Raw genomic sequence first — 14,767 nt, forward strand, 5'->3', positions numbered from 1 at the left:
GCCCGCGGGGCAGCGGTGTGGTTGTGTCCTGAATCCCCCCACCGAGGAGGCTGGTGTCAGCAGCCGTAGTGATTCTGACTGCACTGATTTGTACTGAAATATTGGTTTTACGGTCTGTCTGCACTTCGTTGTCCGTGGCTCCAGCACGCATTCTGTGCCGGTGTCCCACAGGACGCTGGGTGTGCCTTGTCACCGCGCTGGGCGGTGAAGTCCTGCTCCTGATGGAGACCAGCAGTGAGCCATATGTGACCGTAACACCTGAGCTCCACGGCGGCCTCTCACGTCTCCATCTCAGTGTTTGGATTCTCAGAATTGAATTCAGGAGCCCAAGGCCAGAACTGCCACCCTTACGGGCCCTGATCCATTGCTCCCCATCCCTGAGCTACGCAGCCATTTCTTGTGGGGGCTCTGGGGAGTGATGATGGCTGCACGGTGTTCCCTGAGGACAGCCGGAGAACACGTCCGGGCTGCCTCCTGCCCGGGCAGCGCTGGGAAGAGGACAAAAATCCTTGAAACCATAGCAGGGGGAGCCGCCTGGCGGGGACACAACTGATGCTAACTCCATCTTTGCGTTCGCTTTTGGTCCTACAGCACAACCACCCCACACGCTCCTTCAGGACGCGGCACCCGGCGGGGAGCAGCAGCGGCTGGTGCAGGGGGAGCCCTGGCCAAATATTATGGGGTGCGTGAGGGGCCCCGGCACTGAGGGGGCTGCCACCCACAAGGTCTAGTGGCAGTGGCCCAGCGACATGGCGGGGGGCGCTGTCCCCGTCTCCCTGCGCCCCGCCGAGCCGCTCTATCCCCCCCCAGCCCCGCGTCCCGCTCTGGCGGAGCGGTGCCCGTAGAGGCGGCGCCATGGCCGCGGCCCGGCGGGGCGCGGGGCAGTGTGGGAAGGAGAGGGAAATATGGCGGATGGTGAGGAACCGTAAGTGCCCTGTATGTGCGCGCTCGGCCGCCCCTTCCCCGCGCCTCCCGGGGACGGGCGGGCCCTGGGGTCCCCTCTCCCTCCTCCCCGGTGCGTGTAGCGCGATACTGACCCTTCTTTTATTCTCTCTCTTTTAGGGAGAAGAAAAGAAGGAGGCTAGAGGAGCTGCTGGCCGATGGGTTAGTGCGGGGCTGCGGGCGCCCGGCCCGGGGCAGGGCAGGGGAAGGCAGCGCTTGCTGAGGGGCGGCCGGCAGGGGAGGGCGAGGGGCGCTGCCGGGGGGGGCTCAGGACAGGCTGTAGGGGAAGGGGAAGGCGACAGGGCGCTTGAACGGCGAGGCCTGGGGAGAGGAACGTCCCGGGAGGGGACCGAGGGGCTCACCCGCACCGGGGGGCTGGGGGCCCGCAGCTTGGCATGGGGGAAGGCTGGTGTGCTGGGGAGCTTGGGGACAGGAGCCGGGGAGCTGCGCTGCTGGCCGGGGAGCCGGGGAGGGCCGCTAGGCTAGAAGCAGCGGGCTCGATTTTGGCCGCAAATTAAAAATTCAGGCTGCGGAACCCTTGCCTCTGCTTCTTAAAAGCCTAAATTCCACGCGTCCTTCTTAACAGCCTTGGAAAGCTGACGTGCAGAAATCTTTAACCTCATCTGCTTCCATCCCTTAACCGTTCCCTTCCGTCTCCTCGTGGCCCTCACCCCAGAGATGGCAGAGCTGACCCCGGCGGCGGCCTGGCAGGCCCTGCATGCGTGTGGTGGTGCCAGGGTCACGGCCGGCCCTGGGCATGTTGGGCTGGGGGGTGCATGCCAAGCCCCCCACAGAGCATGGGGTGTGTGAAGGTGGCAGGAGAAAGGCTGGGCCTAAAGCAACCTAAGGACTGTGGCGCTCTGATATCTTAAAACAAGATTTAAAATTACTCGGTGAAATAGATGAGGATTGGGTTAAAAATCTAATAACGCGAACACTGGGTTGTGCTGTAACAACACACAAACAAACCCTTAAAAACAGTTGGTCTCTAAAGTTAAATGTAAAATTTCGGGTTGTGTCAGTGATGTTTTTCAGATCTCCACAATGTCCAACCCTCTAAAAAATCAGACTAGTATATTCACAAAAGTGAAGCTCAATCTGACCATTATATCACTAGAAAGGAAAATACACGTCTGAACAGAAAAAAAGTACAGCTGTTTAGTACCTGTTTGTATGGGCTGTATTTAAAAATGTCCTTAATGTCACCAAGCATTGTTTCTGGAACAAACTAAAACCAATATAATCCACAGAAGGAATTACTATGTTTTACATTGACGCCATATTATTTGCAGAAGTGAGTGTTTAATACATATCCTGAAAGCTGGTGTAAGATAGATGAGTCCAGGGTTCAGTGCAGAAGTGTTACATTTATTCACAGCTTCCTAAAACTATTTTCGATGTAAGTTGTGAAATTTGGAGGAGGTAGAAAGTCAGAGGTCAAAAGGTCCTCTATGAACTTACTTTTTTTTTTAGTACTTATTTAGCTGTTAATTCAGTAAGTTAACTTACGTAAAACCAACAGTTAAACCAGAATGAGTTCAGTCAGCAACCAAAATATAGGCAGATTATGATGTATTTATTCTTGCGCTTCAGTGAAGTTTTTCCCTGTTACTGGGATTCTTTTGCAAAATGTAGACCTACAAGGTAAAGTCGCTACAGACATAACTGTTTTGTCCATCTTCTGAATTCTGTGAGGACCAAGGATTTCACTTTCTAGATGATGTCACTACATTTTCATTTTATTTTGAGATGAGATACAAGGAAGTAATAAGTCCTAAACATTACTCAACAACCGTTATTGATACAAGCGTTCTTCATAGGAGGAAGCAAATAATGCTTCTTATCAATGATGACACGAACTTTCCTAGTTAAGATTTTCAAAGCTCTTTATAACAAGCTTAGTTTTGTATTAACACAGAACATAATCATTCATATTCATGAACGACTCATGAGTGGAGCTTGTACTTAAAAAAGGGAAGCGTGCTGTGCTATGGAAAGGTTTCTTTTGTGTAGGAGGTGATCTTACATTAGAAAATTACTTAAGTGAGCTGATTTCAAACTATTCCAGTAAGTCTTTTTAACAGTTTAATTTTATAGTTATATACTATTAAAAGTGACCTGCAAAGGGGAAAAAGGGTAGTGGAGTGTTTCATGTAAAATTCTGTCTCTATAATTAAGAAGAAAATAACTGCAAGCTTACTTTTTTTCAAGTCAGATTGCCACTATTAACAAGCTCGGGAAGTGGTTGGAAAAGTGGGGTGTTATAAATTCTGTAGTACTGATCGAGGGTGAAGATCATCCAAGATTCATACTTCTAATTTAACAGTTGTTTAAATAAATACTATGGAGACTCAGAGGAGACGATGTTGGGCTGTGTTACTGTTCCTTATTCGGTGCCTCACAGTTGCAGCAACATTGATAATTCTAAATACGATTTGTGAGCTTTCTTAAAAAGTTTCAAAAATAAAAGAATACGAGACTTTGATGAAAAAACAACACCCTCAAAACCTAAAGGGACTTCTTTTTTGTGTCCTCTTTAACTATGGGGGAAATAAAGGTACAAAATGTACACCTTTTTTTTTCTCACTTCAGGTCAACTTTTACTAGTAACAGCTAAATCAGAGTGATTTATTGAAATGCCTGCCTATTTTTTTTTATTATTTTTTTTCTCTACATGTTTATATTATTGCCTTCTGGTTCCATAAATAAAACCCACTCATGCAAGTGTCCATGTGCATAAATTATATGCATACATGAATATGCAGATACATTTGCATGAATGGTCAGTATTTTAGGTACTTTTAACGTATACAAAGAAAAAAAGTGCATTTAGAGGTGTGGCTTTTTCTCTACGATTTTGCAGCTGAATTTACTATGTTCTGTGCAGAATGGCTGTTGATGGTGGGTGTGGGGACTCTGGAGACTGGGAAGGTCGCTGGAACCATGTAAAGAAGTTCCTCGAGCGATCTGGACCATTCACACATCCTGATTTCGAGCCAGGCACTCAAGTGAGAAACACTTACTTTAAATAAAAAATCTGTAGTTTGTGTTGGCAACTAATGTAAACAGCTTCGTTAATTGACCACCAGCGGTGTACGAATACTAAAACTGCATGAAGACCATTTATTTGAATCAGTTGAACAGTGTGATTCTAAAAGAATGTATTGTATTCTTTTTGTAAGTTTTTATTTCAAAATTGTACGTGGTCAACTACAAGTTTGCTGTCATATGTAGAAATACATATAATATATAGCACAACATAAGAATTACACTGTCTTGGAGTTCCATATGAAAAATAACAGTATTTGTCTCAATTTTTAAGTAATTTGATACAGTAAATCATTTCTTGTATTTAAAGAAGGAATTAAGCTTAGTATGAATTCGTGCAGAATTGGGAAAGATAATATTGGGAAAGAGCTTGCAGTTGAATGTAATATTAAAGTAATGTTCCATTAGTTACTAGTTTGAGTTTAACTCTAGTAGAACAGCTCACAGAAACCAGTTATCTAGTTAAAACTCTTGATTCTTGGCCAGCAATGTTTTCTGTCTGGTTACATTTTTATTATATATAAGCAATCTTTTTGGAAGAAAAATCTTAAACTGAACCTTTTGCTTAAACTGAATAATAGTAGTAAGGGTGGACCTTGCTTTTTTTATGGCCAAATTAATACAAGGAGAATATGGACATCAAAATGGGCTGGCTTTTCTGTAAATTGGTATGTAGGAATCACGTGAACACAACAACCGATTAAAGTCCGATACGTAATTACTCCTGCAAGCACAAAGTGTTTTATTGATCCAAGTTGTTTTATGTGAAGCTTACTAGGCACTGAATATGTTTGATAACGCAGTTGTACTACTTAGGAAACAAAGGACAAATCATACTTTTTTCTATTTAGTCTATTAATTTTTTTGTTTTATATTTTCCACAGGCTCTTGAATTTTTGTTAAGCACATGTAAAGTACTAGTTATTGGAGCAGGAGGATTAGGATGCGAACTCCTGAAAAACCTGGTAATTACTCAGTTTTCATCATTTGTTTATTAAAATCTTTTTTCCATGAGGAAGTTATCTTTATTTTTTGCTAATATGACATTTCTTATTGTATATAACAAATCAGGTATAAAGTACATAACTACAGAGACAAATACTTAGCTAGTGAGCTTGAAAGATGGTAATCTAATGTAGGCCTTTTTTTTTTTTTTTTTAGCTATCTAAAAGCTTGTTGTGAGGAACAGCACGGTGCTGCTTACGAAGCGTAGACAAAGGTTCACTTGCAGCCTTAAATTAGGCCTAATGTTGGGAATTTTCCCTCATGAGATCAAGGGAAATTAACTGCACTAAGAACAAATCATACTCTTAAGGATATAAAGAAGTGTTGCTTGGAATACAGTAACTAAAACGTATCTTTCCAGATGCAAGATAATATTTTAAAAAACGTAGTGAGCTAATAAAAAGCATAGTATTAGTAGTTAAAGCGGAATTTATTTTCAGTTCTCTTTACATGTTTGGATGAATTCAAAGTGAGGTTGGAATTGCTGGAATTATGTTCTTTCAAAGTGAGACTAGCAGAGCCAATCTTACTCTGTCTATGGTGACCTTCATGCCGCTGGAATCCGTCTGGCGTGCCTCAGTACTGGCGCTGAGGTTTTCCAGTTCCTCAAGATCAATAAGCCTGAGCTTGTCTCCAGAGCTGCATCTCTATTGCTGAATACAGTCTATGTAATGGAAGCTTTATTGCATCAGACCAACATGTGCTGTCCTGTATGGAAATGGCTAAGGAGAAATAGAAGTGGAAGACCAGGGAAAATACACTACAGATTTACTATAGCTTACTTGGTACAGCGTTAGATTATAATGGATTCCCTCACTATGCGCTCTGAGAAGCAATTTTCAAGTGTTTAAAATGCAGCCACGGGATTGTGTGCTGTCAGACGTTTACCCAATAAATGTATGAGTTTAATTTTCTTATTATTGTGGTTTTTATCCTCAGAACCTCTCTTATTTGTCATAGTGTATCACTGTTACCATCCTATTTGAGTTCATCAGTTTAGACTAAAACTGTACCTTTCCATGCTTCTATTCAATAATAATTTCTGTCCTTATGGATTCCATGGAAAATGTGTGGATTGATATAATAATTTATTATGAAATACAATTTTTCTTTAATCTATACCAGCATTTTTATGTTAGTACACTTTACTACAGAATTTGTGTACCGGTATTTCACTGGTCCACAGATTATCTCCAAGCTTGAGGTGCTTAATAGATCAACAGCCTCATCAGGGATTCTAGATCAATTAATGTAGGGGTTTTGGAGTTCCAGCACTTGGGAATAATCTTGTTCTGGTTACTGCTCTGTTACTGCTCTGCATAAGCAAGGTTTTACTTGAAGAGACTGTGACAACTCCAAGGCAGTTTTCTTTATTTGAAAATTTAGTGCTGGTGAACTTGCCTCGGGCAAGTATATTGTGTTTATTGGGACGTAACAAACTAAATCTGTTGATAGCTCATTGAGAAGAAGGATTGGTGTGAGATAAGGGATTTCACACATCTGCTGCGTGCCCAGTTCCCATCTTTCAAAAAGATTTTATTTCCTCAGATTCTACAGTTTTTTTCTGATAGACACTTTTGATTTACTCCACTTGTGAGGGAATGTTGCAAATTCCCCTTATAGATGAACCTGCTGTTGATGGAAGTATGTTATGGTTAGGTAGGGTAAAACAATATTACATTCAGTAGAACATTATCTTTGACCATTGAAATGTTACTAATTCCATCTGTCTAAATATCAGCATTAGCAACCCAGCATTTTAACAAAGAAAGCCAATATGCCTGTCTGCACAAGGAACAAAGAACTAATATGTTTGTTCCTTCAAAGGTTGCCTCTTTGCCATTTGGAATGAATCTTGGAGCACTGAAAGCATTTTGTTTCCTCTTAAGTGAAGTTGACACTCTCTTTTCACAGGCACTGTCTGGTTTCAGACAGATCCATGTTATTGACATGGACACTATAGATGTTTCTAATCTTAACCGACAGTTTCTGTTTCGGTAAGTGATTTTTTCATGATTTAACTTTTTAAGTACCTAAACAATATATATGTTTATGATCATTATTTTGTTTGAACAAAATGTCATTAAAGGTTTCTGAACTTCCACATTGCAATAGTACTTGCAGTTAACTAAATATTACGTGTTTCCTTCTTTTTTTGAAAACTGTGGTGTCAGTTTCATTGTGAAGAAAATTAACATACATTCCTTACCATTCAGATACAATCAATGAGAAAGGGAGTAAGTGACGCCAAAGTATATTGCATGCGGATTGAGATACCAATTTCTCTGGTACCCTTTTCATCCAAGCAAATTGAAAATTTTTTTTTTTTGTTGCTGGACTCTGGGGCTCTCACATCAGATGTTTTACAGGAATGCGTTAATATTATCCATATCAGTAAATTGTCTTACAGTAGTAATAAGTCACTTAATTCAGTATCTGCAAGACATAGACCCTCAAAAGATTGAATGTTACTAGGGTATTGCATTTGAAATTACTTCACTTTTTTTTTCCAGACCAAAGGATGTTGGGCGACCAAAAGCAGAAGTTGCAGCAGAATTCCTGAACAGTCGCATCCCCAACTGTGCTGTTGTACCGTATCCTTTCATGGTGAAGTAGCCCCAAAATAGCCCCAAACACTTCAAAAAAACTAGAAAACTGTAGGTGGTAAGAGTATCTAAAATATTTTGCTGCAGTCCTCTTTTTCCATACAATAAAGAACACATACATTCTGCTGATGGTTGTGAATTCATAGAGAGGCATTAGCGTAGAGAAAATATGCATGGAAAAACAAGCCTAAGTTTTAAGAAACTATTTTGTATCTTTCCACTGAGTCTTTTTATTCAAATTAGATATTCTAATTTTCGTGGGAATGTTAGAATTACAAGTTTATTCACCAGAGCGTTTTGAGCGTGTACTGGTAAGACATTAATTTATAAATACAGAGCAGCACTGCTGATAGAGAACGCTGTGAGAGCCTCTATCCTCTGTGAGAGCCTTTCTATTCCTAAATAGTTTTGTCTGCTGAGCTTTCTCCTGCGTGTGACTATGACATTGTGTCCCTTGTTTGTTTTACCAGTTGCTACAGCTTGTTGGAAATTTTGAATCTTCCAATCACTTAATTTTAAAAGAAAGCCTCATGTAAAATGATTGTGATAAATTATATAATGTTTTGGCTTTAGGTTAGGAAATGGAAGACAGTAAACTCAACTGTATTATAAGTATATTCCTTTATTGTGCTTACGTTCAGATATTTTAAAAAGATTCAAGACATGGATGAAAGCTTTTATCGACGTAAGTGGTATTTGGTTGCGTGCCAAACAACTGCAGTTGTTGCTGCTTGCTGCTTTTCCTGCTAGCTAGACTGCAGGCTATTTTGGGCTCCTACAGCGTACTAAATGTATATTGGTGACAGAGTTAACAAATAGACAAAATTTAAATGTGTCTGTCTTTTACGTGACCTAGGGCAGATGGTTGAACTTTGGTCAGTTCCTCTGGAAAAGTTATGGACAGAATACAGTGGTTGTTTTGAAAAGTGTGTATTAGTATATTCAAATAACACTTCTTTCCCTCCTAGAGTTTCATATTATTGTTTGTGGGCTGGACTCTATAATTGCAAGAAGATGGATAAATGGCATGCTGGTAAAGTCTTCAATCTTTTTAAAGCCTGGTTATTGCTTGAGTATATATTACTAAAATCGATTAGCTTTGTGCATTAAAATAAAATAAGGGCTGTTGAAACTCACGGCCTTCTGTACCTATTTCTACATTATTGTTATTGTGAAAAGAATAAAGTGCGTGCTTTCCCACATGCCTTTTTCTTGAGGAGTGTTAGTCAATGTTTGTGCAGTGCCCTGCAGGGGTAATTTTAAAGTTAGGGTACGTTGCTTGGTGTCCTGTGCAGTCAGTCAGGTTTTGAAAGTCATAAGAATGCAAGTTCTGCAGCTTCTCCGGATGCTCTCGTGAATGTTTTGTTCATTAGCTAAGCAGTACTTGCATTTCTGAAACCTGTAAATGTTGTCTTTTGGAGCCCCGCTGCTACAAAGTAATAGAATACTGGTGATAGAACTAAGTTCTTTCATCACTGATAATTTGTTTAAAAAATAATTATTATGGTTTACTATATGGAAATAAGAACATTTATTGTATGTGTGTGTGGAGGGGTTGAAGATGGTAGATAAGTCTTGTACACGGACAAATAAGCTGTGTTTTATAAACTATGGACCCTTAAAATAGCCAGTATTTTAACTAGTCAGTTTTACAGTGCACCATTAAGAATAAGATCTTTAGGATTGTTTTCCAACAACTTGTAAAAACAAACACTTTTATTCGTTAGATGTCATTTTTACGTTATGAAGACGGTGTACTGGATCCAAGTTCCATCATACCTTTAATAGATGGAGGGACAGAAGGTTTCAAAGGAAATGCTCGTGTGATTATTCCCGGTATGACAGCATGTGTTGAATGCACACTTGAACTTTATCCACCACAGGTAATTTCCATTGATGTTTTCATTTCGTTTATATTCCTCTTGCTGGTTTGCTTGTTTCTTTTCCCAGCACTATATATAATGTATTCAATCCTTTTTCCTGTTTTTCTCCTTGTTCCCAACCACTCAGGTCAATTTCCCCATGTGTACTATTGCATCTATGCCCAGGCTACCAGAGCATTGTATTGAGTATGTCAGGATATTGCAGTGGCCGAAGGAGCAACCTTTTGGAGGTAACTATTATATTGCATCAGTGCTAAAGTAATATTTATCATTGTAACTAATTTGTTTTGAGTTAGGCATACACACCTACAATCCAACCTTCTAATCATATGTGACGCATTTGTCCTATTGAAACTGAGCCTCCTCTGAGACGGTGAAAGATATATAATGTTAGAACTGATATTTTTTGAAACTATATTTTGATATTTAAAGTTTCAAGTGTCACATTTTAATAATTAAATGGGGTATTGATTTTTCCACAAATAAAGAGAATGTTTTTAGGCCAAAATAATGCTGTATTTCTGAAGAGGTCTTACATCTGTAACTTGTTTGTAAATTGCTGTAGAAGGTGTTGCTTTGGATGGAGATGACCCTGAACATATACAGTGGATTTACCAGAAGTCTTTAGAAAGAGCATCACAATTTAATATTAAAGGTGTTACATACAGACTCACCCAAGGTAAGTGTATGGCATTTTGCTGAGTTTGTGGTGGTTGCAATTAGCCTGGATTGGCATTCTTTGTGTTTATTGTGACTAAGCTGGCAGCTCTGATGGGAAAGAAATAGTTCTCGTTTCCCTTACTGTCTTAAAACAAAAACAAGCAGCATGTTTCCTGTGCCAGCACAAATATTTTATGATGAATCAGATGTTTAGGTATTCATGATGAATCAGAGGAACTTATCTGGGACAAAACTGAACATTCTTTTTGCCATTTTATTTTTAACCTGGAGCAGCTCCAGGGTTTGCATTACACTGTGACCACTTCTGCTGTGTCAAAAAGTAGGAACAAAAGAACATGATTGCCTCTTTTAGCAACAGTTTATGCCAGTTTATGCTGCTTAAAACTGTATCATCTGTTCTTTACTGCTGCCTAAGCCTCTGTTCACATGCAAGTGCAGAAGGCTGCTACTCATGTAATCAGCTTCTTAACTAAGTAGAAAAGTGGAGAATCTCATACAGAATCTCCAGAATTTGTAGTAACTTGTATATCTTTGTTGACCTTTAGTACAGAGAATGGATTTGAAATGCTGGGCTTGAAGTGCCACACTTGAACCTCAGTGTGCCCTTCTGTCCTAGAAGGGTGAACTGACTCCTTGAGTATCTTTGTCAGATTCCACCTATTGTATTGCAGATACTTTTTCTTGCAGCAGCTTATATTGGTTTATTAAGTAGTAGGTTTTTGGCAAAGATAAGTGTGAACCCCAGTTCTGAAATATAATTACATACATGGGAATAGCTGCACAGCTTTCAGCATTTGAAGATAACTTCAGTATAAAGTACACAGCAGAAAGAAGGCAAAGATTGAAGTTTTTACGCATGTTCTCTCAGGTATGAAGAGACATAGTAAGGCTAAACTGAGAAGCCAAAAGAACTTCAGACTTCTTAGGAATTTGTTGGTTTTTTGGCCATCCTGAAAAAAAGCAAACCTCTGTTTTGGTTGTACAGAGTAGTATGCATAGGAAAGCTTGCTTTCTATTGGTCTGTGTTCTGTGCTGTTTGACTGGATGTGCGCAGTAAGAAGACTTGGATGAAAGTGCCGATACAGTTCGGCAAGTCTGTGCTTTCACAAGGAATACCAAAACCAAGTTTCTTTGCTTTATTTATTTCCCCAACTAACTACCAATAGAACTGAATTTTAAATTAATATTAAAAAATACTTAAAATTTTTAGAATGTGTTCACTAGTTCTCTTTGTGTGATACCTTCTTTTCTTCAACATGCTTTATCCATTCCTAAAATACAAGAACGCCAACATACTTGAGCAGCGTGCCATTATACCTTATTGCTACAGAAATTCTAGAAAGTGCTTAAAGTACCTTTGGGTATACCCTTCTGTAATTATTCTAGCTAAAAGTAATGTTTCAGTATGTTTTTTTGGAAAAGATGAAGATGTATGTTTTGTTTTTACAGGAGTTGTTAAACGAATTATTCCAGCAGTAGCTTCTACAAATGCAGTAATTGCAGGTATGTTGAAGGAAACGGAGTATTATTTCTTATTCATTTCACCTCTGCTTTATTGACTTTGGATTTTTGTGAGGTATCAGTTTGGAATAGAGAATTTGAGGAGGACAATATTATTTTTTAAATGGGTTAAATTTATTCTTACAGTTTATTTTTTATTTTTTTCCCATGGAGAAACTGCATGTGACTGTGTATGAATGTAAAACTCATGTATGATGGGGAGTGAGCAAAAGCATATGACAGTGGGGAAAAAAATAATTGGAAAACACGATATATAAGCTTAACATAGTTTTAGATTAGTGCCAAATCTATGATGAACTACTTCTAGGTACCTTTAGGTGTTTAATTTTTCCTTTTGTTTTTTTTTGGTCACTTCTTTGATACAATTTTACGCACTTAATATCTGCATGTTCTGAGATGAAGCTAGAAAGTGAAGGAGTTGTTTTTTGTTCTTTTTTGTCATTACAGCTGTTTGTGCCACCGAAGTTTTTAAAATAGCCACAAGGTACCTTATTTCTTATTAATAATGTCCAAGATTTCCAAGATAAGGACATTAACTAACACTAAATTTATTTGTCATTATAGTGCATACATTCCTCTTAACAATTACTTGGTGTTCAATGATGTGGATGGATTATACACGTACACATTTGAAGCGGAAAGAAAGGTTAGTGTCATTAAAGGCTTGCAGGATTATTTCCTTGATTTTTATTGAATTTACTGTAGTTTGTGTGTTTCTGAAGTTCTAAAAGCAGAAATTACAATGTTACTAGTCTGGTTCTCTTCCAGAGTATTATTTTTAGCTTGTAGGATTTTTTTTTACACTTATGTAGTTTTGGGGTGGTGGTTTGTCCACGTAGAGTAGGACAGCAGGACTGTTTGATTCTAGATCAACAGATGGGTGGTTTGACATCCTGACAGTGAAATGTTTTCTTCTACAAATCAGTTAAGCAAAAACTATTGCATAGTATATATAATGGCATATTTAATTTTTGTCCATTTAGCCAAAAATTCTTAATATTTGGAAACGTAGCTTCTGATATAGGCATGTTCTTCATACAGCTACTTCTGTGGTGCATGCTGACGCAACACTGGGTGCTAAACGGTTATGCTACCTGTGGAGGAAAACAGTAGTTTGACTTCCTTGAAAGTGAATCTTGAAGATTTCACCTGCTATACAGTAAACACAGTATACAGAGTAAAACAAAATCCTAAGAACACTCAGAAGCAAATCTTCTCAAAAAAAGGTTATGACAATTGTTTTGAAAGACATAACCCTGTCTCCTGTGCTGCTTTGTTGTAGGAGAACTGTCCGGCCTGCAGCCAGCTTCCCCAAAACATAGAGATTTCTCCATCAGCAAAATTACAGGAGATCTTGGATTACTTGACAAATAATGCTTCATTGTAAGTGTGCAACTATTCTGACTTATTTGCTAATTTTAGGTAGTTTAAGGTTTCAAAGATGTATTTTCTACTTGCATTTTTAGCTGATTGTCTTTTTTTTAATGTTTTATGTATATAGGCAAATGAAATCTCCTGCAATCACAGCAACCATGTATGGGGGGAATAAAACACTTTATTTACAGGTAATCTGAACCTGCTCAATTTTGCTTAATAATCTTACTTTGTTTAAATTTACTTGCCAGAGTTTGAAAGGAAGTGTTTTGGCTTTATTTTGTTGTTGCAGACGGTAGCGTCAATTGAAGAACGAACACGGCCAAATCTTTCCAAAACACTAAAAGGTAACGTGCAGTTTTCACATGGAGATTGCACATACCCTTCTAAATAGAAAGATGGTCATTCAGTGTCACCCCTCTGTATGTATGGCATGTGTAGAGCTTTGTTTTGCACTATACAGTAGAATGTGCTTCATTACCCTTTTCACATGCAGTATGCCTTTCTTGGGTTGTTCTGGAATGAATTTTCAAATTGCTTAAATGTGAAGTGTGGAAAGTTGTCATCTGGTGAAGAAAAACTTTGTGAGAAAACAAGCTGATAATTTAGGTAGATTAAATGTACTTCAGTAGTGGTTTATGTATTTCTTGAGGAGGTCTGTTAATTTCTCAGCTGAGTTAGATGAGCGTTAGTTTAGATAGTGAGCTGTTTACAGCTTTATTTCATCATATTTATAGTTTGAATGGCATTCATAACTTTTTTTTTTTAAACGTGGGTTTGCTGTACGTAAACTTTTCTTTCTGTTTCAGAACTGGGGCTTGTGGATGGCCAGGAACTTGCAGTTGCTGATGTGACTACACCACAGACTATGTTGTTCAAACTTCACTTTATCACTTAATTTACGAATATGTAAAGTGCTTATACAGCAAGAGAAATCTGTACCCACCTTGTAAAACAAACGTACTCTGTGGATGTTAAATTAACCAGAAATGTTCATGTTAGTACTAGCATCGTTGAAGGTTAAGTAATGCAAATGAATCACCGTATTTTGGAATTGTACGTAGAAGCCAATATTTGGTGGATTATATTGTACAAATACTTACTAGTGTACAGAACACTGATGTATAGGAATACACTTTTTTGCAGTTTTTGTTGTCAAAACATTAATAATACTATCAGACACATGGAAATTTCAGGGTGGCCAAAAGTCTTGTCTTTTTAAATTTGAATGTGTATGCATATACATACATGCAATGAGACCTAAAAGGAACCACAGAGATCTGGATTTAAATCATAGCACTCCTGTATGCTTGCCGAGTCACCTTAAAAGCAAGAAAGAGCAATAGATTAACATGGGCAGTTTCCTCTTATTTGATATTGATCTGATCAATTGTATGTAAGTTATTAAGTATGGAAGAGCTTACTTTGTTTGCAAGGAAACTCAGAAGGATGAAACGAACAACTGTACAGGAAAATAGTGATATGTGCATTTGCAGTCACCAAACAGCTGCTGCATACAGTGTTGCAGACCTATGTTCAACTATCATTGGTGCTGTTAAGGTATTTATTAATAAAATAATAATAAAAAAAGACTTCTTAGTTTGTGGTTTATCAGTGGACATTGAAGAGTGGTTATAGTCTTTGTTGAGTAACCTCGTGCATCATGTGGCTGCTTTAGTCAGATCTTTCTGTACAAGGTGCCGGGTT

The 14,767-nt window shown here is 38.8% G+C and overlaps 1 protein-coding gene across 8 annotated transcripts in view; it reads left to right on the forward strand.

Annotated features, from left to right (window-relative positions):
• Positions 1-14,652, forward strand: part of UBA3 (ubiquitin like modifier activating enzyme 3) — a 20,595-nt gene extending 5,943 nt beyond the window's left edge. For 2 of the 8 annotated variants that reach the window (XM_048073175.2, XM_067003404.1), the window contains exons 2-18: positions 1,063-1,104; positions 3,830-3,950; positions 4,875-4,955; positions 6,910-6,992; positions 7,509-7,589; positions 8,243-8,286; positions 8,570-8,634; positions 9,329-9,484; positions 9,612-9,714; positions 10,050-10,163; positions 11,615-11,668; positions 12,134-12,170; positions 12,251-12,332; positions 12,969-13,069; positions 13,188-13,251; positions 13,353-13,407; positions 13,870-14,652. In XM_048073175.2, the coding sequence (XP_047929132.2) occupies positions 1,063-1,104; positions 3,830-3,950; positions 4,875-4,955; positions 6,910-6,992; positions 7,509-7,589; positions 8,243-8,286; positions 8,570-8,634; positions 9,329-9,484; positions 9,612-9,714; positions 10,050-10,163; positions 11,615-11,668; positions 12,134-12,170; positions 12,251-12,332; positions 12,969-13,069; positions 13,188-13,251; positions 13,353-13,407; positions 13,870-13,958 (1,372 nt within the window). In that variant the 3' untranslated portion in view covers positions 13,959-14,652. Of the gene's footprint in view, positions 1-662; positions 683-813; positions 937-1,062; positions 1,105-2,857; positions 3,010-3,829; positions 3,951-4,874; positions 4,956-6,909; positions 6,993-7,508; positions 7,590-8,242; positions 8,287-8,569; positions 8,635-9,328; positions 9,485-9,611; positions 9,715-10,049; positions 10,164-11,614; positions 11,669-12,133; positions 12,171-12,250; positions 12,333-12,968; positions 13,070-13,187; positions 13,252-13,352; positions 13,408-13,869 lie in introns of those variants that run through there. The other 6 variants (XM_048073193.2, XM_048073184.2, XM_048073204.2 and 3 more) reach the window with 6 other exon arrangements.
• The last annotated feature ends 115 nt before the right edge of the window (positions 14,653-14,767 follow it).

Source organism: Anser cygnoides, chromosome 10 (genome assembly GCF_040182565.1).
Source record: "Anser cygnoides isolate HZ-2024a breed goose chromosome 10, Taihu_goose_T2T_genome, whole genome shotgun sequence".
Classification (NCBI taxonomy): domain Eukaryota; kingdom Metazoa; phylum Chordata; class Aves; order Anseriformes; family Anatidae; genus Anser; species Anser cygnoides.